This window comes from Sarcophilus harrisii, chromosome 2, assembly GCF_902635505.1.
Source record: "Sarcophilus harrisii chromosome 2, mSarHar1.11, whole genome shotgun sequence".
Lineage (NCBI taxonomy): Eukaryota > Metazoa > Chordata > Mammalia > Dasyuromorphia > Dasyuridae > Sarcophilus > Sarcophilus harrisii.
Genome location: NC_045427.1, coordinates 654,731,280 through 654,757,324, shown reverse-complemented (window position 1 = coordinate 654,757,324; position 26,045 = coordinate 654,731,280). Strand labels below are relative to the sequence as shown.

The 26,045-nt window shown below is 46.3% G+C and overlaps 2 protein-coding genes across 3 annotated transcripts in view; one reads left to right on the top strand and one right to left on the bottom strand.

Moving 5' to 3' along the window:
- The window catches only part of DOCK1 (dedicator of cytokinesis 1), a 445,579-nt gene that overhangs the window by 234,657 nt on the left and 184,877 nt on the right, over positions 1-26,045 (bottom strand).
- Positions 1-26,045, top strand: part of INSYN2A (inhibitory synaptic factor 2A) — a 62,037-nt gene that overhangs the window by 9,739 nt on the left and 26,253 nt on the right. Inside the window, exon 2 of one of the 2 annotated variants that reach the window (XM_031957022.1) lies at positions 16,877-18,068. In XM_031957022.1, the coding sequence (XP_031812882.1) occupies positions 16,882-18,068 (1,187 nt within the window). In that variant the 5' untranslated portion in view covers positions 16,877-16,881. Of the gene's footprint in view, positions 1-16,736; positions 18,069-26,045 lie in introns of those variants that run through there. The other variant, XM_031957021.1, reaches the window with a different exon arrangement.

Here is a 26,045-nt window from a genome sequence, read left to right as displayed (position 1 = left end):
TTGTTTTGGTTTTTTTTATTGTTTCTTACTTAGTAATGGCTCCAAGTTTATGTGAATCAGCCGTGACTATCTGGGTTAGTGTTTAAAAAATACAAAATCTACTGAATATATCCAGGTGTTTCCTCGGCCTATGGCCAAGCAAGGGGACGCAGTCCAATGGAGAGAGCAAGCACCTTAAAGATGCCGCAGGATCCCCATGTTCCAAGCCTGTCCCTGTCTCATGGGAATGGGCAGATCTTACACCATTTCATTAACCTCTGCAGGGTTTCACTCCCTCATCAGGAGAGAGCTTCAGAAATTGCTCAGTGCCACACAAAACACAGCTGTTCAGGGAAAAACTTTATTGATCTGCGAGAAGACACAGCCTAGTCGGTCTCGGCATCTACTCAATAAAGTTGAACTTCAAGGGACATTTATGCTACTGACAAGAAGATCCATATGGAGAATTGGATTAGGATTTTAAAAAAGAAAAAGTCCATTTCTTGAAATGTTGTAATTTTTCGCATCTGCAAGATGACTTTCTTTCCATAATTAATAATGTCCCATGAATTACCATCCCTGGGAACCAAGAAATCCCACGTTCTTTACTAGGTACTACTCTAATCCCTTCCCAAAAAGTTAGGCCCATCATGGTGTCTCTAGCAAAGATTGGCTTGTGTTGACTTGGAAACCCTGCGATGGGGAGGAGGCTTTTGGCTCCCTAAGCAGCCATTTCCAGGGGCTAATGGTTAATTAGCATTATTTAATGCTAACTAATTAATGGTCAGTGCTAATGGTTAATAAGGTTTTCCATAATCCTGTACCTGAGGTCTCATGACCCTCTTGGATGCAGCAGCTCATCCATTACTTGATGCTAACAATCCCATCCCTTTCACTTCTCAAGACACCTTCTGATTCCTCATTTTGGCAAGACTATGATCCCAGAAGAATTAAAATGAAACAACGGAAAGATGAACAGCAGCCATGAGCAGCTTATAACTTGTTACCAACAATCAAAGTGAAAGGAAATCACCAAGGACGTGGGAGACCACCATGAAACACTTGGACCAAAACATGAAGAAGTCTGTGGGCCCAGTGGGCCCAGATGAACCAAAATGGCACGACTCAATGACTCCAGAGAGTGCCGGGGTACGAAGTTCTTGATTTTCAAACTGATTCTGTTTGTGGTCAAATCTCCATGGTGGAAGTTGGTTCAAAGGGTCAAGGAGGGCGGTGATTACAGCCAAATGTCCCTGAGAAGACCCAAGGCTCCCAGCCAAGGAGTAGACAGACAGCAGTGATGACCACTCCTGATGACCACACTCAGCAAAGGAAATGTATTGCATGTTGGAATAAATTATATTGAAAGATAAGAGAGTAAATTGTGATGTGGCTAGAGGGATTAGTTATGGGAGTAAGTGCTTCACAAATGTTCTGGGTGGCAGGGAGGCGAGCCTTGGATGAGAAGGGGGAAGGAAGGCTAGGGCAGAGAGGATCTCAGGCATGGGATGGGTGGAGAAAAGCCACAGAGGGAGAGGGAATGTCCTTTATGGAAGGTGGTGGATAGGGCAGTAGAGCACATAGGGGGGATAAGGCGCAGGAAGCCTGAAGTCAAGGTGAGCCAGATTGGGAAGGCCTTGAATTTATACTTTATCCTAGAGACAACAGGGAGTTACTGCAGCTTTGGCAGGAGAACGGGAGGGTCCAACATTTACGCATCATAGCAATCAGTCTGCAAGGTTTGGACAGAAGGGAAGCGCAAGGCAACTGGACCAAATCAGAGGCTCCAGCAACCCTCCAGGCTACGGAGCAGTGGGTCCGGAATTGGGGTCAAAAGGAGAGAAGAGATGGGACAGGAGAACTGGTCAGACTTGGTCAAAAACTAGATGGAGACAGAGCGTCTAGAGCCCAGGATGGCAATTCCAGGTGCGTGGGAGGCTGAGGAGGTCCCTGGGAGACATTGGGCACAGGGATGTCTGTGGGGAAAGGGGAGTTCTCCTTTGGACATGTTCAGCTGGAAATGCCTCTGGAGCCTCCACTGGGAACAGAAAAGGGTCTCTGGCACTCCAAACCTCACACAGGACCTACGCACAGTAGGAGCTTCATAATATTGTATTGAATAGAATGAAATCACCAACCCCAGGGGGACATTCTCAGCCTGTACAGGAAGGGCAGCACGCTGCCTGATCCAATGGGACAAGGTGACGGTGTCAGGCCATCGAGTCTGTGACCCATGGGTCACTTGGGATTTTTATTGACAGCCAAACGGCCTGGTTCTCGTTGCCCTCCAGGGACACCTGGTTTTATAAGGTACCCAGGAAAGCGGGATTGCCGGCACCTGCCCAGCATCCCTTCTGTCCAAACAGAATTGAGTGTTTTATAAATGCTGTCCATTAATTTTAAACGGCGATTTCCCGTTTCTTAAACACCCACACCGTGAGCAAAAACAGAGGATCCAGGAAAAAAAGAGCATCTGGGTTAGGGATTAAAGACTTCTTTTGTTCTACTTACAACCTGGAGATTGGGGATTTTGAGGCCTTCCCTGGAAAGCCTGATGTGCTTCTGGAATACAGAACAATAGCTTCTAAGTCTTCCGCCCTGCCCTGGCAACAAGCATCTAGCGCCACTGATTCCCACAGCTACTCTGCGAGGGAGCTGGTACAACCATCAGCATACCCATCTTGCAGATAGAAAACTTGAGGCTGGCAGAAGGGAAGGGACTAAGGGACTAGCACTTACTACAGGTTCAGATCCAGACTGTCACTATTCCTTCTCCCTGCCTCAGTTTCTTCATCTGCAGGATGGAGAGAACATGGCCCAAAGTTTCTGACTCCAAGTCTTGCCCGAGCAAAGTTGCCCAGGTTTATTTTCCTGCTCAGTGCCCCAGGATCTGACTATTGCCTGCAGGGTCCAAGGTCCCTTGCCCTTGTCTCCTCCCTCAGGAAAGAGTAAAATCCTTTTTTCCTGCCCTCCAGGCCAGGTCTGGCCTGGCTCTCCCATTTGGGGGCCTTCTCCAGGCTCCAAAGCCCACCAACCACTGATGAGGAGCCTCTGAGAGAGGCGGATGCTCCAAGAGGACTCGGAGGGGCCGCTGCCAGAACGCGGAGCAGGAAGCAAGTCACATAAGCGACCTAAACAGCTTAATGCTTGCTTGGGAACCTCCTGCTCCCCCATCTGCCCCCTTCATCTCTGTCCCCGTCCCAGCCTTCTTCTCTCCTGACTGGTCTCCCAAGGAAGCAGGCCCTACTTCTAAATATTTGTATCATTTATTGAGGAAATGTGAAAATCCTCTTCTCAGATTTTAGATCCCTTTGAATTGACAAATGTGTTTCTTTGCTTAATTTCGTTCATTATTAAGGACCGAATGTGTCAGCCATTGTACTAGACTCCCCAAATACAAAGCAAAAAGGAACTTGGAGTGAAACTTCTATTCTTTTCGCTGGAAACGGCTCCACTGACCCAGAGTCACCCACACATAATGTGGAGAAGCTCCAAAACTCTCAATAACATAACTGTCACACCAGAATGTGACTCTCAATTGACTTCTCCTGTGAATAAAAGACGGTACGTCGCCCTGTTAGGCAGCAAGGCCCAATCGCAAACTTCTAGCTACAGCTCTCCCCTCGGTTTCCTATCTCCTATTTTTAATCTTAAAAATGCTCCCTGGGCAATTTTCCCCATCAACTTTACCAATTCAATTGAACAAGCGTTTATTAAATGCCTACTATGTGCCAACTGTGGGAAAAACCCTCCAAGCTAGCTCCGCGTCAGGGCTTTGCGGCCGAGGCCCATTTTTCACAGCGCCTTTTTAATATTTCCCCTGTCATCCTGCCCACCTTGGGGCTCCCTCCCTTCACCTCCACGGTAACACCGAATTCTATTAGGAGCAGGTTGGACTGTCTTCATTTCAAATTAAGCAGATCACCCAGAGTATGGCAACCCTCCCTCCGTAAGCCTCCATAACCCACTGACATCTCATTTCTTTGAATGGCTCGGGGAGCCGACTTTGCTTGTGTGACCTGTGCTACCCTTTGCTCTTGCCTTAAAAGAGCTGGCCTGTGATTTGTGTCCCTGTGCCGGTCACACAACCTTGAAACCTCCAGGGGCGGTTTCCTTGGCTCACAATCTCAAAATAAACACGGCCCAGGTGCCTGGTGGCCCTGCTCGCCCCCTTGTTTAGTATTATTCCCCCCCAGGTTCTGGGGCCCCACTGAAGTCTCACCTCGGCCGTGAGGCTTTTGTGGCCGCCCGGCCCGAGCGAGCTTTCCGCAGCCTGAATTTTCATACCATTAAATGCCAAATGATCGGCAGAGACACTGCCAGACCTTCTGATTTGCACTTTAAGTTTACTTTAATATATGTTGGGAATGCAAAAGGCATCTGGAATTCTCTTGAGCACAGGAACTAAGCCTTCTCCCTCCCCAGTAAAGTCACATGCTCTAGGCACTCAAACAAATCCAATTCTTCTTCGTTAATAGCCTGGCAAAGCTCTTGGCTTGGGGGGAGCGAGTCTGCTGTGTGGAAGGCCCGGTCAGTCTCTGGTCCCCAATCCCTCGGTGACCTCATCCTCTCCGTGACGCAGGTTTTTTCAAGTGTAAAATAAAGAAAGGCCCCGTGGCCTTGAAGGTCCCTCCTCACTCTGAGCAGGACCAGCGCAATAAGTCGGAGGCAAAGGGCCCAAGGGAAGGCAGGCCCTGTGCTGCTGCTCCCAGGCCTAGGCAAAGCTTCTCACTCACAGGAGCAGAGAAGAGCTGGATCCTCTTCCAAGACAAGCGGGCACTGCTTCAGAATGAGATACAGTGAATGTCCAGCTCTGCTTGGGCTCACGGGGAGGATCGGAGGGAACTACAGCCCAACCCCGGCCACAGACGGCCATCGAGAGGTGGAAGCCAAAATGAACAAATAAAAAGCTAACGTTCCAAATCAAAGCGTGTTCAAACTTATTCCCCTTTACTTTTCTGCTATCTGTCATGGAAAAACCAAGGTTCTGTACTTAAGATACATCCACATCCACTCGGATTTCCAGCTGGGATAGGACAGGAATGGATGAATCACTGAAGCTGACAGGAGAGTCAGAAAATACACTTTTAAGGAATTAAATGCAACGGCCCTACAGACATCCCGGATAAACACACCAAGAGCCCAAACGAGGAAAGCAGAAAGCTAAGAACTCACTTTGGGGAAGCCCATCCTTGAATGCATCAAGGGTACAGGATCCCACTGTCCCTTCACCAAAGTGAAGAAAAACAAAGAGAAGCAAACAAACAAAAAACAAAGAAAAACAGAGAAAAACAAAAACTTAGCCCATCATGGGGATCCCGACCCTTCTTGTGACGAATGCCTCGGGACTTAAAGAAGCTGGTTTCCATGCAGACAGTGTCCATAATTAGGCCTGAGTAGGAAGCATTTTCAACCTGGCTCAAGGGGTCCCACATTTCCAGGGTCATGGCTACACTACACAGGGTTGGGAGAGGGCATAGCAGGTCACTCAACACCCAAAATGTCCCAAGAATCTAACTTTTTTTCTTTGCTTTCCCCTTCTCTTGCCCTTTCCTTTTTCTTTTCTTTTCCTTTCCTTTTTTCTTTTCTTCCCTTTCTTTTCCTCCTTCCTCATCCCAGGGATTAGCCTTCTGCAAACATGTCCTCCTGCACCTTCCAATCTTCAGGGAGACACTTCAGCAAGCACACTTTTAACACATTTCCAACATTTCCATTGCTCTATTTAGGGAATACTTATTTCTGTTTCCTTCAGTTACCCTAATCTCAGCATGACTGCCCTAGGAATCAAGACAAAAGATCTAGAAAGGAAACTGAGTCAGGATTTGCTCTTCTGGCAGAATTAAGGGAAAGAAGGCCACAAGGCATAAAGCAACAGCTTTATGCAGGTTCTATAGTCCCCCTGAGAAATGTTTTCTACACTTCCTACTGTCCAATTACAAATAGAAACCGTCCACCAAAAGGGTGTCTTTCAGTCCTTCCTGTTGGCTTATCCCCTCGTAATGACTCCAAGGCCTTCCAGAGTCAGCTTGTGGACCGGCTGTGGGCCCTTGGGGTGCCTCCTGGTCCATATCTCACTGCCACCTCAATGAAAAATATTGAGCGAGCCTTGGAGCTGCAGATAACATATAGGGGCCTGCACAGTCTTGCCAGGAAGACAGATGACACCTGGGAGTCCAGATGATTGCATGTGTAGTAAATGTTTACCTCCAAACAGAACTCCCACCATAGACATTCAATTATGGCAAGGCGGCCATGTCACTGGGCAGAGAGACAAGCAGGAACTCTCCCCTACAGGTAGAAGACTGGGAATTCATGGTCAAAACACTTGTCCTTTGACCTGGTGCAGGAAGAAAACTATCGGATATAAGGGAATCAGTCTTCCAGGCTCTTCTCCACCCCTGCCTCACCGGGGAGCAGTCCCTTTATTTTCTTGGGTCTCAGATTTCTCATGCGTAAAATGAAGGAATTGGATTCTATGAGCCCAGAATGGGATCGTGGAGAAAGGGCAGCTTTGCCCAGAGCCCAAATGTGCCCAGGAACAAGAGGACTTGAACGGTCCCTTGGGTATCTTGGGCTGCCTCCATTAAATGGAGATGTATGGGACCCAGGGTCCCACGTGATCCTATCAGTCTGTGATTGCAGAAAGAACACTCCATTTAAGGGCCCATTGAGTCTGTCTACCTCAGTTTCCTGAACTCAGGTCCTTGGGTATCAGCCCAATCCTCTTTCCATTGAACCAAACTGCTTCCATGACTGCATATCATCGTCTCATTGTTTATTTGATTAGTTTTGTTCAATCTCAATCTCTCTCTCTTTCTCTCTCCCCTCTCCTCTTCTCTCTCTCTCTCTCTTTCCCCCTCCCTCCCTCCCTCCCCCTTTTCCTTCCCTTTGTCTCTGTCTCTCTGATAGCAAAGTTGCCTTAAGAAGGAGTAAATATGTCAAACCCCACCCCCCAGACTTTGTTTTCTCTAAGAATACATTCTGTCAAAGCTTTTTCTCTGTAAAATGAAGGGAGCAGACTCAGCTTGTGAGACCTCTTCCAGCTCTAGGGCTGATTCCTGCGAGCCAATGGAAATAAGACTTAGCATCTTGGATAACAGAAACCCCAGTTGGTGAAAGACCAGACCGAATGTCTCTCTCAGCTGATGGAATAATAGAGTAAACAAACACAGAAGAAGGTGGTTATTTTCTAGTCAGATTTCTAGTTATTAACAATAAGAGGCTGACCCCTTCACAAACAGAGACTCACAGCTATACCCACAAAGGTAGGGGAAACAGAAAACTTCCTGACTCCCAGTCTCCCCCAGGCTCGGATACACACTCCCACTGGGCACTGAAAGCCTCTGGAGATATGCTCTGCCTCCAGCTCCCACCTCTTACCTCCTGCCTGGAATTATCCCCCTGCTCAGCGACCCCTCTCGGGTCTCGTGGCTGCCCCTTCTTCCCCCTTCTGCCACTGGCCCCTTCCCTTGTGCAGCCATCTTCCTTGCTGTCTCCCCCTGGGACTGCAAGCTCTGTTAAGGCGGGGACCGCTCATGCTTCAGCTCTCCCCAAAAGCTCCCTTATTTCCCCACAATCCCCGACATAATCGCTCCTCATTGGGAATTCCCATTAGCCCTTGGGATCAGGGAAGAGCTGCCAGTGTAGATGGTCAGAACTGGCTGAAGGCAAAGAAGCACTTGCTTCCTCCATCAGTCAGTCAAGTTCCTAGTGAGGGCTGAGCAGAGTCCGAGAGAAACTTCCTGCTCCTAAGCAGTCTGCCCACGTCCATCCGTAGCTGCTGACACAAAGAGAGGTCTGGATGTAGGTGAAGACAGGTGTAGACAGATGGAGTCCACACGTCAGGCAGGTCTGGGAGGGAGAGGGACCAAGTGTGGAAAACCTCTGACAGACTTTACACAGCCAAGACGCCCGTTATTTTTATTGTCAGCAGCACAAACGCAGAAATCCCAAGCCCCTATTTCAGTTACGGAGAATGGTACGGGAGCTAATGGGAAAAGGAAATCCAAGGAGCCAAGCAGGTGATGTAGCTGGAGTGCTCTGAAATTCTCCATTGAACATGCCCTAGAGCAACCATCAACCCAATTCACTTTTACAAATGTCTCCTGAATTGGCTCTAAACAGGGAGTAAGACCTCATTAATTTGGTGCCCACAACTAGAGAACTTGCGATAATTGGGACACAGTTTACCTTTACCTGGGGGTACAGGAACAGATAGAATGAAGAGGGAAGGCATGGAGATGCTGCTAACTGAACAGCAGATATTCACGGATCCACTTTAACCACTCAGATACAACAGCAGTAATGATTTTGATTGGTTTGTACTCTTTAGGGTAGGTCCAGTAAAATCATAGTAAGAGTCATTAGAAAACAGTATTTACTTTCAAAATGCAAATTTTTACCTCATTAAGCCTGATCTTTTAATGACTGTAAACCTGTATCTTTTGCTCTACTTTCCTTGTCAGAACAAGCAAAAAGCCCAAATACCTACATTGTGACCCAGGGGGAAGCCCCTGATTTACTAGCTCAGCTTCCCCCACACCCAATGCATTGATTCTTTATTCAAGAACATTCAGCCATCGGATCGACTCTGTTATCTTGTCCTTTGGGGGCCTTAAAAATGTTAATCAGTGACCTCCATGGAAGAGAATAAATATGTCCAAAAATACCTATTCATCGTATGAGTAAATGAGGCTGGAAAATCAACTTAGCAGCTACTAGACGAGCTGTGATTTGTGCCCCGAGAAAAAGGACGGCTCCAGTTTTGAACATCCAAGGGGCGCCAAGGAAGCCGATTTCACAATTAACTCTTTCTGAGCCCACAGGAAGTCTCTGAATGAAGGCCTTTTAATTTCAGTCTGTCATCGGTATAATTACGATGACAACACTTTTTTTGTTACCATTTCCTCCAGCCAAACTGCCAAACGTCTAGGCTCCCCCAGCTGTAAAATAAAAAGCTGGCCAAATTCAGCTCAAATGGGAGTCTGTGTCTCTGACTTCAAGGTGCCCTAACGGTGGATCAGCCACCAGGAAAGCTGATACCCCCTCTCCCCCCCGGCCCTTTCTGGGCTATCCAGACTGCTGAGCAGGCACTGGTGAGATCTTCCCGGCTCAATGTGTATTGAGGCATTTCTTGGCAACAGCCTCTGTTTAGATATTCCAAATTGGATTTTGTTCCATCATCTTATGTGGCATCCTATCCTATGGCCAAAAGTCAAGCTTACGAAATAGGCTAGAAGTAGCAAAACGAGGCTCCTCCCCATGCTGACGGAGGCTCAGGTCCGGGGCAAAGAACCAAGGGAGAAAAGTCCGGGTGAATATGAGGTCCAAAAAATTCTGAAACTCATTGCTCATCAATACTTCAGGGATACTTAGAATTATTGTCAGTGACCCTTCCACAGCTCTCAATCCCAAACCATGCAGGCCTCTTCCCGTGGCCAACTCTGGCCATGCCCTTCAAGGAATCTCCTAGAGAAGCTCCATTCAAGGCACCAGAGGTCTTTCAAAAGTCTCGAGCTCTCCCTCCTTCTCATTACATCTGTTCTTTCAAAATGTCATCAAAAATGATAAAATCTAGCTCTTTGGGGGCTGCTGTCACTGACAGTCTAATACTTTCAGTGTTTCCCACAAATAAATATTTGTATTTTTTCTATAGACCTATGAGGTCACTGTTCTTCAGTCTGGGATGGCATCTGTATAATATTAATATAGTATAATATAATATAACACAACATAATATAACATAATGTAATACATATAATAATTCATCTCTAATTTGAAATTGCTAGGTACCTAAACCACACATCCCATGACTAATTTTGAAGGTTCATTTATGAATGCATCCAAAAAATGTCATCTTCAGCTCAACAGAATGATACTATGTGGTAAGGACTAGATATGGACTTGGAAGACCTGGGTTAAGATAATGACTCTTACCAATCAACCAGCAATAATGCAGGGAAATGCACCCTAACTCTCTGGGACAATACTCTCTTCTACAAAGTGAAGAAAGGGGCAACCAATTCCCACTGATTATCCTCCCAACACTAAAATGTCTAATTTTGTTATCTATTCAGTTATCTAAGAGTTAAGTCTAATCAATTGGGCCACCAAGACCACCAGCAGCACCAAACATCCCCCTCTGATCTCACTTAGCAGTGCACATCACAATAATCAGCATCCCGGAGCCATTCCTGTAGGGCAGTCAGCATTCTCAGTCAGTATCTCTCCTCTCTCAATGAATGATGGATCCATTTCTTTTTCGAGCCAGAAATTTCCCGAGGAATAGCTTTTCCTTCTCTTTTGCTCCCTTTTCTTCACTGTCCATGACATACCCAAGCCACCTCTTACTCATAATTTGTCTCTCAAAGTTTGATTCTTCAGCAATCATAGTATTCATAATTTGCAACCATAAAACAAGATCGGGAGAGTATTGTTAACAACTTTGTAAACGCTGCAATCAAGCCTACTGTTTGCTTCTTATTGAATTCTGGATTCAGCTCTTTGTCCATCCGCACTTCCTGCTCAGATTCTCCACACTGATGGATTTATGCAATAAATAACCAGCTGACAGGTTACATCCCGACAATCCTCACTCCCTGAGGAACCTGGTAGTCCTCTTGGGCTGGATACAATCATGGGAGAAGCAGGAACAGACCTCGGGAAGCCCTCTCCCTTATGGACTGACACGTGGATATTCTGAACGACACCAGCATCAATCTGCTCGGCTCGTGCTTTGGATCTCTGAACAAAGAACTCTCGGATGACATCTATAAAGAGATCCCGAATCATCTTAACTCACACAAACGAGAAAGACACCAAATGGGAAGAGACTCTTCCAGCAGAGTTTTGCTCTCCCGAGTCAAATTTTTTAATACCACAACACAATGGGATCTTACATTTTTGATACATTTCAGTGAAGAGTCATTTTAAAAGAGCAAAATCACTCGCAAAAGTCCGCCTGTTCTGCTTCCCTGATTCATCAAAGATACTTGGATGGGAGAGATGTCTAGATTGTTATTATCAAGATTTCACAGGGATTAGAGAGTGAGCATGTTCAGAGCTTCTGGTCTCTTCTTCATCACTTCTTTGGGGGTGCAATTAACATTACCTGCTATATTTGGGTCCTTCCTCTTCTTTAAAATAGCTTGGAAATCAACTGTTTGCTGCTTCAATATTATGTTACGGCCCACGTGGATGGCTCTGTATGGGTCCCGCTGGGTTCCCAGGGTTCTTGGCTTTCAGGGTACCATTTTGCATTTTCAGATAGCTCTCAGGGACTGAAGAAGAGCGCAGAGGAATGGGTCGTAGCTTGTGTTTACGGACATGATCTTGGAAAACACAGTCATTCATCTCTGAGTGGGACTAGAGGGACCTTGGTTCTCAAGGGCAATACTGGTAATTCCCAATTAGGGCAAGGACTCCCTAGCTAGGAAAGCTTCAGGATCAGGATTCAGGATGACCTATGTGTCTGTTATCCAAGGACAAACCAAGCTGAGTTGGGAAGTGGGCTCGAGGCTGTACCAACTCTTAAAGAATCAACATTATAAAGAGACTTCAGTTAAATCCAAAATTCAGGAATCACGAAATCCTTCGGAGCCCCAGAGTAAGGGAAACTGCTCCTATTTTTCTGGCTTTTTAAAGATGCCCAAAGTGCCTTCCCTATGTTACTTCAATTGATCCTCATCAAATGATAAACCAAACTGGGCAAAATCAATGTCCTAGTTATTTTAAAAGATGTACTAAGAAGAGACAGCCTAGAGGGTTTCTTACACAAAGAGGCTCATAATTGTAAACAACAGGGAAGGACGTCTGCAGCCATCAGATGTATGGAAAGAATCCTGGGAAGGGGATTGAGTTTTGGCCTAAAACATATTTATGTGGACTCTTTCCAAGGCTGGGTAATGAACTTGCAAGAACAGCAATTTATTCTTTGAAATTCTATAAAGAACAAATTACCCAAGTCCCATTGTTATTTGTAAAATCAGGACAATATAAAAGTTGGAAGAAAAAAATAGACCTCTTTCTCGGTATCTTCAAAGAGATTGGAAATGAAAGACGTTATTTGAGTGTTGTTAATAAGGAAAAAAGTAGATATTTACAGAATCTCAGACATGGAAGGAAGCTCGGAGGCCACAGAGTTCAACCTGTACTAGGAAAAGAATCCTTTGCCCCAGAGACAGCGAGACGCCAATTAGCCTTTGCTCGGAGACCCCGCCCGGAAGGGAGCCACAACTTCGGGGGGCAGAACAGTTCCAGCACAGCCGGCGCTCAGAGAGCCCCTTCCCGCTCATGAGCCTAAATTGGCCACCGCACACACTCCGACTTTGGGCTTAAGGGAGCGAACAAGAAAGCGCCGGCTCTTCCATGATTCATGAAGGAGCGATGTCCCACTGAATCACGAGCTAAATCCAAGAAGCCCGGGGAGTGATCCTGCCCGCCTGCAGCCCTTCAGCCGATCTTGCCGGCTGCAATCAATGAACAAGCAGTTACAGAGCCCGACCTACAGGCCGGGGAATGGGCCACGAGGGGCTGGGAACACAGGCGGAAGCACCACCCTCTCCCTTCATAAGGCTCCCAGAACGCAGTGGGGGAGGAGCAGCTGCGAGTGAGTCTCTGTGTGTACCTGGGGGACCATGGATAATGCACAAACATATCTACATACAGATGCATGAAGGGAAATGCTCGAAGCACCCGCGAGGGACGTTCCACGGCGGAGGGACGGGGATGCCCCCGGCCGAGAGCACCAGCCAAGGCCTCCTGCTGAGTGCGAGGTGCCTGGGGCAGAGCTTCGAAATCAAGGATCCCAGGAAGCCCAGGGAGGCAGAAGGGAGTCGGCGGGGGCGGCAGGAGGAAGGCCAGTGTGGACGGCGTAACGGAGAATAAAGTGCAGAAAGCCAGGGGTCTAGCCAGGAGCCCAGCTGGGATGGATTTTATGTGTAAACGTGGAGGCCGTAGGGCAGATAAACTACAACCGTAGCAACAGACCCAGAAACAAACCAAAATTGATCACCATCTCATCACAGACAACAACGAGTGCAGCTAGAAGGCTGTAAGGTTTAAAAAGGGATCTCTCACTGGGTTCTCATAACAATACTGGGGGTGGGGGTGGCTAGTGTGCCCATTTAACAGATGAGAAAACTGAAGCTGAGAGGGCTGTAGTGACTTGTCCTTTGTCTCCTAGAACTCAGATCTTCCTGCTGAGATGATATTTTTGGGGGGCAGCTCTCATCTGGGGAGAATGTCTCTCGAGGCCTTCGGGCACTGCCAGCATTCATTGTGGCTCCCCATGGCACATCCGGTGCCAGCTTCTGCCCAGGAGGTCAGACTTGAAGAGCAGAGGGTCATCCTTCCCGTCCCGTTCCCCACAACAGGGACTTCCTTGGGGGAGAAGGCCCCATAACTCTCTTGCTGATCTTCTGCCAAACTTCCCCCTGTGACTGTGCCCCGCTCTCGCTGGAAGCTGGTCAGCTTCTCCATCTTCCAAAGTCCTAGCGCGAGGTTGCGATTCCCCTCGCCACGAGTCACCGTCGGCCCAACGTGGCTTTGTTAGGGGGCAGAGACCGCTGAGCTGAGGCTTCCGAATGCCTTCCACACAACGGGCCGACCGCGGGCACTTGCTAGCAGTGTTCATGATGAATAGGACGATAGGACAAATTTATTCCAACACATTTTTCAGTCATGGCAGGGAAAATGCTGAAAAATCGCCAGTAAATTGCTTTTTGTAAAAATGTTCCGAGTTCCCCTAGGAGGCAGGCCTTCTTCAGGAAGAGGCCATTAGACACTGTGACAGACTTGACCAGCAAAAGGGGACAGGCGGGGAGAGGTCAGGGACCACCATCGAGCCTTTCTCGAGGGCCTGTTGTCCACCGAGCCCTGCCCTGAGGGAGCGGGGATGGTCCCTAGCAAGCGGCGTCCCGTCCCACCCCCCCCCCCCATGAGGAGTCTACTGCTTAATCATCACCTCCCTCCCACAGGAGGCCATTCCCCCAGCCATCACCACGCACGGACGGGCCACCCAAGAGCAGCCCTTCCAAGTGACGCAGGACACAGACTAAACTCTAGAAAGGGATTCCCAACTGGCCCATTTCATGGATGAGGAAAGAAGAAAGATTTAAGTAACACGGCCATAGTCACCCAGGCAGTGAGCAGTAAAGTGGTACACATGCCTAATGAGCTAAGCTAACTCAGAAAAAATAAAATAAAAAAAAAAAGGAGGCTGAAAAGGCTTTGGTTCAAAGTTCCTTTATCTGTCAGATGGTACCAACAAGTCCAACACGCGTCCCCTGCCTCATAAGGTCCTTGTACAGATGACAGAGCTTTATGGGCCGTGATTTCGAGGGGCTTCTTGAGCTCCCTCCCTCCAGTCCCTCTGCAATGACTTGGGCAAATCGCCCTTTCTTCACCCTCCATTGGCCGATCCTGCCGGGAGGGGCTTCAGCACTCGAGCTTTGACTTGGGTCCCATAAATACGGTATGAGACAACTGAAGCTCCACAGGCGCCATTGCCACACACACATTTCCACCATTTTTTGCTCCCTTAAACCGAGACGTGTTTCCAAAGTCAGAGATGAAAGCCCAGAGCCCAGACCGGCCTCGGGGGACTCCTCATAGCCCCATTTTTAAAAATCTAAGACTCTTCAGACATTGTTAACTTTCATTATCTTCCAAACCGTTCACTGATTAAGTCGTTTTATGTCAGAACTTATAAAATGCTTAATTTATCTTAGTCATAAAATAAAATCTTGGTTTGTTTGTGTTGGTTGTTGCTTTTAAAATATCAGGCAAATGGCCAAACTGCTGGAAGTTTTACTTGGCCTTCCAAAAGGAAAAACAAAAGGAAAGCCCCGTGTGAATGAGCTGTCCCTCATCTGGGACAATCCTGCTGACAAGGCAGCGGCATCTGCTCCATTAGCCTGGAAGCTTGGGGAGGGCAGGGGAGAGCTTTGGCCTCTCTTTGAAGCATACAGTAAGAGCTTAATAAATGTAGGGGAACTCACTGACTGACTACCTACTGTACTTGGGTGGGGTTTGGTTTGGTCATGTTGTTTTCTTCAGGAAAGTAAGATTCTCACTAGTATTTTTTTTTTCCATTCTAGACTCATTTCTTCCCTTACAAAAGAGAGAGATGGAATAAGGAACTAGGCCCTTCCCAGTCAATTAAATATCTTGGTGAAAAGAGCTAGATTAGCAGTGGAGAGCTGAGTTCAAATCCTAGTTATAGCCTGTCCAAGTCCCCTTCCTTTACCCTGCCTCAGTGGTCTCATTGAAAATGGGAATTTAATTCCATTGTGAAAGGGTTTATAAGGGCCTGCACTTGGACAGGGCCGTCGGCAAGACACAACACAGCCCTTGGGCTGTGGCTCCCGAGCCTGAAACCTCAGCACCCGTGGGAGTCAGCAAGAGGGCTGTTGGCTCTGACTAAGCCTTGTGCACTCACTCAGGGGCTTTGGGCAAGGGAATAAACTCTGATAAAGTGCCTACAATGTGACAAGTACAGGCTGAGGGCCTGATGAATATTTTTTCATTTGATTCTCCAAACACTGGTCTCTGGTAAGCAAGTGTTGGTTATTATTATCCTCATTTCACAATTAAAGAAATGGAGGCAGGGGAGGTTAAGGGATTTGCCCGGGATCAAGCGACTAAGGGCCCAAGCAGGTTTTGAACCCGGGTCTTCCTGACCGGGGCTCAGAGCTCGCTTTCCTGCACCGCCCTGTCTCTCTGAGACTAAACGGTTCCTTGGTATGGCCTTGGGCTCAGCAGTCCCACACGCCAGCCAAGCAAGCCGCTCCATTCCGGCAGCAAGATTGAGGGCTTTGTTGCTGTCCACAAATGCAGGCAAAAGCAGGATCTTTGCCGACAATTGCCACACCTAACTACAGCTTCTTGCTTTAAGTGAAACACTCAAGGAAGGTTTTCCATGTGCTCCCAACATCTGGGAAGCTGCCTCCTAAAAATCCGGCATTTTTATCCGGCGGGTATTCCCTGAGAGGAATCATCGGCCACCTGCAGCCTTTCAGGCACATTCCCCCATCTACCAGGGATGAATTTGCATGATTAACACAAAGCCTTCGGATTGGGGGGGACGGTGGGGGAGGCATTTAAGTAAAGAAACTACCGTGATTGTTTTCGTTTTAGAGACTTATGGGGGAAAATACCAAAATGGAAAAACCCTAAAACCCACCAAAGTCTTGTTTTTTGGGGCTACTCTGCCCCCCAGATAATCTCCCTTCACCTTTATCCAAGTGGGGAACCCCTAGTCCATTTCACAAGAGGCATCCGCTCCCCAAATGGTTCATCTTTATCCATGTCATCCTAGTGATCAAGAGAACTTGGTATGACTAACATCCCTCCACATCTTGCCATAATTAGCAATTTAAAATAGCTCTGAAACTCTGGCTTTAGAGGGAGAGATGCAGAGATGTGTGGACTCAGAACTGGGGGCTCGGAGACTCTGGCCCGCAGAAATGACAATGCTCTTAGGATCCGAGGACGGATTAATCACGGCACGTTCAAGACAGAGGAAAGTTCAAGGGCAATAAATAGCATTTGATAAACCATCTGTTTAAAAAGGGGGGGGGGGGAAGCAGCAATATATGAAAGGATAATTTCTGAAACAGAACAAGAAAAGTCTTGAGCCCGGCTGATGAGTGAATGGAGGTGGGTTAGTCTAACAGGGAAATGTGCCCCGCTCAGGTGGTCTAGTCCACAGGGAAGACCACACGAACACGCTGGGCACATTGCAAGCCGGGCCAGCTCTCCGGGCTGACTCACTGGGGTATCTGGGAGGGTTTCCGATAGCTCCTTCTTCAGAGGCAGGAGTTTTTGTTTACTGGGCCTTTTGTGCCCACCCCCCATCCCGGCCGTAACCATTTCTGTGTGCTCTCTTTGAATGCAGGAATCATGGTGAGTAAGGAACCCGGCAAATGCTTACTCACACCTTCCGAAAGCGAGGCGGACCCAGCAGCTTCCCTGGCCTTGGAGATGCGCTATGCGCTGGACGCCAACCGGCAGATTAAGAAGAGGAACAAAGCCCTTCAGGTGCGCTTTAAGGACATCTGCGAGGCGCAGAGCGAGCAGCGGGACAGGCAGCTGGCCGCTGGGTCGCCTGCTGACAGGAGGGAAGCCAAGCCCGTGTCCTACAAGGCGGCCGCTTACCGCAAGTACATGACGGTGCCCGCCCGCAGGTCCATCCCCAACGTGACCAGGAGCACAGGGGTGCAGACTTCCCCGGACCTCAAAAAGTGTTACCAGACCTTCCCTCTGGATCGCAAGAAAGGGGGCGTCCTGAAGGGCAGCCAGCCCGCCGGCACCTTCAAGAGTCAGAACAATGGCTTCCTAATTGAGGCGCAGGAGCAGAGCGACGGCCCCAGCTCGGGGGAGGCCGCTGAGTGCGGCAAGGCGGGCAGCGGGCACAAGGCGAGGGACCCGGCGGCGCTCTCCGAGGAGCACGTCAACGCCGTGGGCCGGGCTCCTGGGGACTCCTGTGCCGAAGCCTGCAAGCCCCCTGATCCCCACAGCTGCGTGAAAGGCCCCGGCCACCCAAACGCCATCCAGCCGCCTCCAGAAGAGCCCGATCCCCAGCCGGTGAAGCTGGAGCGGGCGCTGCCTGATGCCGAGGACACCCACCCGTCAGCACAGGGCAGACTCTTTAAGACAGAAGTGGCCGCCGTCTATTTACCCGCTTCTGGTGCCCAAGCCGTGGAGCCCACCTTGGCAAACTCTGGTGCGGAGAGCGAGTGGTCGCTGTGCCCAGCCACGGAGGAGAAGCGGAGAACGGGGCACCTGAACGGGCTCCATCCCCAGGCCGACAACGCCCAAGCCTGTCCCGCCCAGCCGCAGTGCCCGGCGAGCGAGTGTGGCGATCAGGCCCTTCAGAGGAACGTCTCCCCAACGGGTGAGAACCCGCCTTGCCGGACGGCGGTGGCGGTCAGCGAAGAATGCCGTGAAATTGTGCCTCACACCGAAGTCATAGACTTGAAAGCACAGCTTCAGATGATGGAGAGCCTGATCAGCTCCAGCCAGGAGACGATCAAAGTGCTACTGGGAGTGATCCAGGAGCTGGAAAAGGGAGAGGCTCATCGGGAAGGGTAAGTACTAGCGTACCGGGCTCCGGCAGGCCTTAAGGCCGTGGCCACCAGCTCCTTCTGCCCATCCTGTCAGACTTGCACTGCAAAAGCCCCGATCAATAGGGAGCTGAGAGGCCACTTTCTGCCGTTTGCTTAATAGCCTGTATATTTTACATCAGGATCTGAAGTGGCTAGAAATGATCTCTTTCCAACTTGCTGATTTATTTCAATTGTCCTCATATATACCAAACAAATTCTCTTTCTTCTTGAACGATTAGTACCTTGAATTATGACAATGACATTATTGACTATATATTAATGTGTATACCCCAAACCACCAATTCTAAATCAACAATAATTTTTCGTTAAGGAATCACATTAAGCAAACAAAAATGAACAATTCCTGTGGTATAGGATAAACTAACAATCTGTGCTTCTCTTCGATCTTTGTCGCCCCAGTACCTCGCACAGTGCTTGATACAAAAAAGAACTTAGAAATGTTTGTTGACTGCACAAGAATTTTGAGGGTCTGTCTTCAAAATTGCACAAGATGTATATTTAGATTTTAGATGTATATTTATATATTTATTCTAAGCCAGGTGCCATTTTCCCCACCAGTAATGATGGGGATAATGAACCCATCCGAAAGGCAACAAAAGTGAATTTTATACATAAAGTAGATAGGCCCAAGAAAGGTTGATCCCAAAGGGAATTGATCAAGCATTATTGATTCTTTTTCTGTTGACATGATCTGGGTAAACAACTTCATTTGGTAGCTTCTATATGTTTATAGTCTAGTAGAACTCTCCAGGAGAAACATTTAAAAATGGCTTAAACAAAGAACTAATTTCTTTCTGAAGGACAAATAAAAAGGAATTAGGAATGGCTTGTCAACCTGAGATTACAGACTCTTGGCAACCATGTGATGACATCTTGAGCTATTTTGATGGCAGGAATATAGAAAGAAAGATGTGAGACTTCATTCTGTTCTACCTTGGGCAAGGGAGGAGAGCAAATCCTGGATGACAAAACTAGAATGTAAGCTGTTTGCGGTCAGGAACTATTTTGTTTTCCTCTGGTTATGTTCAGAGCCTAGCACATAGTAAGTGTTCAAGAGATGCTCAATAGATTGAATAAAGTTAGCAAATAGCACTGGGAGAGAAGTCAATCCTTGAGGAAGGTTAAAAAAAAGAGAGAGGAGAAGAAAATGGGAAAGTAGAGAGACAGGTGGGATAAAGGATCCTCAAAATGACATCCCCCAATACCTAAAAAGTGAGTTGGCTTCTGAATGATGAAGAAAATAGAAATTCAGAGAAAACCTTGGGGAAGGAGTTGAAGATGAGGAGGGAAGTCAGAGAAATGAAATAAGATTTCTTGGTCAAGGTGACATTTCAGCTCTTCTTTGAAGGAATGAGGGTTTGCATCATTGGACATAAAGAGTGGCCCCATCTTCCAGAATCACTCTTCCAACCCAATCCCTGTCCAGAGCCCTGTTGTCTCAGTGCCAAAAGCAGCGTGGTAAGAACACGAAGTACAGAATCATGGCTAAAATCCCATTTTCAACACTTTAAGATCAGAGGTGCAGAGCTAGAAAGAATTTGAAAAGCTCTCTAATCTTCAGCTGAGCAGTGAAAACACTAATCTGTTAACCAACCTAAAATCCCAAAGGTTGTAAATGGCAGAGCTCAGATTGAAACCCAAATGTGGGATGTCCAATCACTCTAGGCTAACGTGGCCATACGTGGTGCAGAAGAGCTAACAATGATATGGAGGTGGGAGTCTGGGCTTTGACCCAGCTCAGCCTTGTATTGCATGGGAACTTGAGTCAGTCCAAATGATGAGATTATTCTCCCAACTATCTACTTTTAGAAAATGAGGATAATCATTTTTCTAAACTATTCTCTCACAGGAATGATGGGATAAAAAATCAAATTTGATTCTGTAATCCTGTTTTCAGAATGACTATAATAAGGATGTTTTTCTATGTCTTCTAAATATACTTCCTTCAGACCACAGAACCCAGCTGTAATGGCTTTGGGTCAAAGTAGCTCCCATTTGGAACCAATAGATTATTGAGTGGAAAATTGAAAGGAATATGAATACTTAATATGAGTCTTGGAGGTAGATCAATTGACAAAAGAGGTTAAATTGGACTCAACAAACATTTGTAAGGGTCGACTATATCCCGGCCACTGGAAATACAAAGACAAATGAAATTTTATCTAAACAGCAATTGGGTCGGGGATAGGGGAGGAGAGCAGAAAAGGAAGATGGGAAGAAAGCATGCTCCAGGAAGCCCAAATTGTAACTTGGAACACATGTGTCACATGGAAACACTGTTATATAAAGTAGGGAGGTCTCCCCTTGAGCACTGCGTTACTATAGGCTAAAGCAGTCTGACAGAATTGTGGACCAAAAGTCTGTACTTTGAATGGGTCTGACTAAACAAGGATGATGTTAGCAAAAAATCTGGGTACTTATTCCACAGGCACTTAGTTAAAGGCCTACTGTTCTGTGCCCGGCACCAGGAAATGCACTCAGTTGCCCAAAGCAGTGTCTTAAAATCTTTTCAGAATTTGCAATCGGGTTGTAAAAGCAAAAGCCATACTCATTCATTTCTCATTTTTGCTCCCATGAAGAACAGCTTCTGGTGTGTGTAATAGAATGAGTAGCAGCAATAGCTGGCAGTAATGGGGGAAGGGATGGAGATTACAGGTCACAGAACCTGCAAACAGCAGAGCCAAGACTCAAAGCCAGTCACCGGGTTCTAAATCCAGGGTCTGCAGATCGAAGCTCAGCTGTCGGTGTGTGACATTGTGGATGGACAAGAAGTACAGGCAGCTTAGCATATGCAATCAGAAGGGTTAGAATGAGGATTAGAATCCCAGATCAGTCATTTCAGCACCATGAACAGCGACAAGGAGCTAGCTGGAGGAGCTGGCCATCCAGCAGATAGATTTGTGTTGTGAACTTTTATGAGAATTGAAGTTGCTCTGAATTTTGGGAACAATTTGCTCCCTATTTCTTGGAAAAGGATGGGAAAGAAAGCTTAAAGCCACGATGCTGGGTCTCGTTCGTACATTAGAAGCTGTATTTGCTCTTTCTTGTTCTACTTGGGTTATTCATTATTTCTCCTTTGTCTTGTCTAACTTAGCATGTGAAACAAGGCATCTTTCATCTTGACAAATAATTGCATTTACTTATCTGTCAGGCAGAAAAGGGATGAGACATTTTATATCTGATCACAGGGGGCAGGACTACTTGTTACTGGGAAAAGCCACAAAGAGGTAAACTTGGGCTCGGTGTCAGGAAAGTTTTCCTAATAATTAGAATTATTCCAAATAGAACTAGACTGGCTTCTAATGTAGTGAGGAGACCCCTTCAAAGGTCTTCAAGCAAAGGCTGTAATTATTAGAGGGCTTGTGGCCTTCTCTGTTCTGGAAGTTTGGGATGACTGACCCTTACTAGCTCTGAAACTTTAGCAAGAAACTTTAATATTTTAGCAAGAGCCTAATAATGCTAGGGGAGAACCGGGTCTTCTCTGAGGCCCTTTCCTCCCTTCCACTTCTACGAACTGGTAATTCCCTGAATGTCCTCTCCCCGGCTGTTTTTAAGAACTGCCTCTGCCCGATGAGTCCCAAATTCCCTGTACTTTTACTCACTAACACAGAATTAGGTTCATTAGATAGAGTTAAACCCCTACCATGGACAGTGCATGGAGCCTGGATGCAGGGGAAAATACAAAGACATTTTTGTCAGCTCTAAGACAGCAGGCTAACAAACACAGATAAAGGCAGCATTACTGAGGAGGTGAAATAATACTGACCAGATTGGGAGGAACCAGTTTCGAATCTTGCTTTGGTTACTTATTATCTATGTGATTTTGGACAAGTCATAACTTCCATAGGCCTCATGGGACTAGCGGGAAAGAGAGAGTAGGTTAGAAATCCTAAAACCCCTTAAATTCTAGTTAGGTTGTCAGTCATTTCTGTTCTTTGGGACTCAGCTCTGCAAAATAAAAAGACTGATCCCTTTGGTGCTTCCAGTCTCTGGATATGAAATGTTCTAATCCAATGGCTGGACTGAGAAGATCAAGTCACACATTGGCTAAATTTTCAGTACTGGTACATCAGGCCAGAAAGCAGGGAGACAATGCAGAAGGAGAAGGATGGTAAGAGAGGTCAGGGCTCTGAAGTTTAGTATTATTCTCAAGGCATCAATCCCAGATCATAAATCTTAAATCAGAAGGAACTCTAGGTACCATCGGCTTCAACCTTCCTTAATATTTTACAGCTAAGGAAATAATAAAAGGCTCAGGGGAGAGAGGAGGAAATGGTGGACCTCACAGCTCTCACCGAGCTTGGACATGGCAGGATAGGGAGAACCATCTCAAGGCCCTACCTCCAGATCCCACGTTCTCCCCATGGAGCTCGCCTGTCCTGTTATTTTAGAAGTGTGATCTGAGAAGAGATTGTGAGATGCTTCTCTTCTATTCCATCGCAGCATTGTGGGTGCAGAGAGAGCTGGCTTCAAGGCCCGGTTCTGACATGTTTGTTGGGAGTGTGCGAGGTGCTTAACCCCCGCGGGGCTGGAGACGACTCTCTTAAGATCATAAATTGGGGAAGAGTCACCGGCTTCTATCAGTTTTGTCATTTGGGAGCTCCCCACATCAGGGAAATTATAATCCAGTCCCTGTCTTTCTGTTTGCCAGAAAAGGGAAATAAGCACTCATGAAGAGAGCATTTGAATATTAAATATCATTACGTAAACATGAATTAATAATTGTACATCTATATTTTTGCAGACACACATATATACACAAATACATGTGCGATTTGGGATCATGTGATAGGTGCATAAAATTGGACACAATTTTTCCTTGAAAATATTCTTTAAAAAAAATCTATTCTTCTGTTTAGAGACTTATAGATTGCTTGCTCCACAATCCCACCATGATTACTAGCTATGTTTTGCAAATAAGGAAACTGAGGAAATGAAAGATTAAATGCTTAGCTCAGAGTGACCCAGTCAGGAGGTGTCTGAGGTGGCCCTGAAACCCCGTCGGGCCCCTTGCCAGGTCTCAGAAGCCGAATGAGGCTGGTCTCGATGGGGCTCGACCCCCACAGAGCATGAGAGCCCCAGAGAGCCGCCGGCGCACACGGCTTTAGCTGCGAGGGAAAGGAGGCTGCAGCTGTGCTTGCTCTCTTGCATGTTTAGAAAAACTGACACAATTAGGGCATCGTGACACACAATAGCAAGTGACACAGGTGCCGGTGCCCTGGAACGGGCCTCTGAGCCTGATGGAGAGCAGCCCTTCTGCCCACCTGACTCCTACACGACACACACTCACAAACACACACACACACTCTCTCTCAAACACTCACATGCATTCTCACACACACACACAACATAACATACACATAACACACATACATACACTCACACACATACACACAACACACACATAACACACATACACGCAAATTCTTACACACACTCTCATACACAAATACACATTCTCACACACACACTCACACTCACACACACATAAAGACACACACACACATACACAAATACACACAAATTCTCACACACACTCAAACACTCACACGCATTCTCACACATACACAAATTCTCACATATATACTCACATACATACACACAACATAACATAACACATACACACACAAATACACACAAATTCTCACACACACTCACATATACAAATACACATTCTCATACACACACTCACACACATTCTCACACACAAACATACATTCTCACACATACACACAAATACACACAACATTCTCTCAAAACCAACCCACGGCCTGGGTACAACTTGTATTATTACCCTCATTTTCCGCATGAGGAAGTACTAGACAGTAACCATAAGCAGGTTTCTCCTTACTCCAAGCTCAGGATCCTTTCCACCATACCCCCTGTTTCCTTTGTTAATCACTTTTAATTTCCTTGTTCATTACCCCATTAATTTCTTTCCTAAAGGCCTCTTAACTAGGTATTTGTGTAATTCCTAAAAACTCTCCCTTTCCCCCCTCACCGACATGAAACTCTATCATTGAATAGTGTTCGAGGGTCCAGGTCGCCCAATGGAAGACAATGGTATCTGTTAACTATAGGGGGTGAGGGAAATGAGTCCTTCTGGGACAGCCCATTAGCTGGCTTCAGGGACAGGATAATTGTCCTTGAAAATGGGGCCCTTTAAGGCTAACAGGTGTTTAGTGGAGCTGAAGGTCTGAAACCCTTTGAAGGAAATCCCAATGAAGAAGATGAAGGGACTCTTGCTTAGGAGAAGAGTCTCACACTTAGGAAGTTTGGTCCGGGCGGGAAGCTCCCTGGGGTCCAGCCTGATTTATTAGACAGGAGGAAGGGTGGGTGCTCATTGGCCCCTCTCCCTCTTGGCTTCAAAAGGGAATCCCAACAGCATATTAATTGTGCTCTAACCTTTATGAAAAAACAAAAACACAAAAGATCTTTTGGCATTGAAGAGGGCGCTAGCTCACCAGCCACGTTCTGGACTGGCTGCTGTGGGAATCTGAGGTTATCCTGAGAGTCAGAAGCATAGAAATTAATATCTACTTTTTCATTCCTTCATACTACTTAACATATATAAATAATTTAGAGCCAATTGTCACTGGAGAAACTGGTGAGAAACCCAGTGATGATGATGCTATAAATCATCTCAATAAAATAATAAGAAAAAACTGAGAAAGACAAAGGTGAAGTTTAAGTGTCTGAAGCTGAATTTGAATTCTCATCTTCCTGAATCTGGGCCTAGTCTTCTATTCACTGAATTGTTTCAGTACATAATGGAATTTACACTATCAATGTCCTGATGTTTTAAAATAAGTGAGAAAAAGCCCTAAACATAGCAGAGCCGACCCAAGATGAGACCCAAGTTCAAGGCCCAAGTCTGACATGTCCTTGTCGTATGACCCTGGTTAAATCACTTTGTCCCAGAGAATGAAGTTTCCTCATCCAGAAAATAAAAATGACTTCCAGATTTACCTCTAGAGTTAAACTGATTATACTGTGGAACGTAAGCTTCCAACGAACTTCTATCTGTCTGTGTATCCCCAATGATTAGCATGGAACCATGGAACACTGAGTAAAGGCTTGCTGATTTGACTTAATGTTTCTGAGCAATCACTTCCTTATTTGCAAAATTTATTCATTTCAACAGAGATGTATTAATTGTTTACTTTGATATGTCAGGTACTGTATCAATTAACAGAGAGATAAAGGTCAAAAAAAAAAAAAAGAGTCCCAGCCCTCATAGTCTTATTAGAGATATAATAGATATAGAGATATAAAAAGAGATATAATAGCAGTTGCCCTATGGAGGAGCAGATCAAATTAATCTATATAAATCACTTTGCAAATTTTAACATGATATATGAATACCAGTTATCATCATTACAATCATTATCTTATCATCTCTTTCATATTATTATTATTATTATCCTTTTGAAGCTAATATCTCATTGGAAGCTACCTTATTGGATAAAAGCTAAAAATCTACAAGAGAAAATTCTCAGCAGCAGCAAGTATGTTTAGGGGACCAAAGCTCTACTTTAATGTATATTTCCCCCTGAAAAAGTAGAACAAATTGGACTTTTTGAGTGGATTGATCTGAGCTCGGTCATGAACACTTTAGAATGATTGATCATAGGTATGTCTGTTACCCAAATCTACAACCTAACTTAAGACCAATGTCTTGCACCTGGTTTGCTGAGGAAATGTCCCAAATGTAAGGGGGGAAGATTGGAGCCATTTTGAAAGTCTCTCAAAGACATTTTGACTGATCCTTCAGAGTGTTCTTCTTTATCTTGCCCATGGAACTTGAAAGATTTTTTCGTAGAAATTCAATCCATTCCAGCAGAGGTGACATGAGGATAAACAACAAAAACAGAATCTTACTGATTTGAGATCTCTGCCAATTGGTCTTCTGTAGCTAAACACTGTCTAAATGAATTG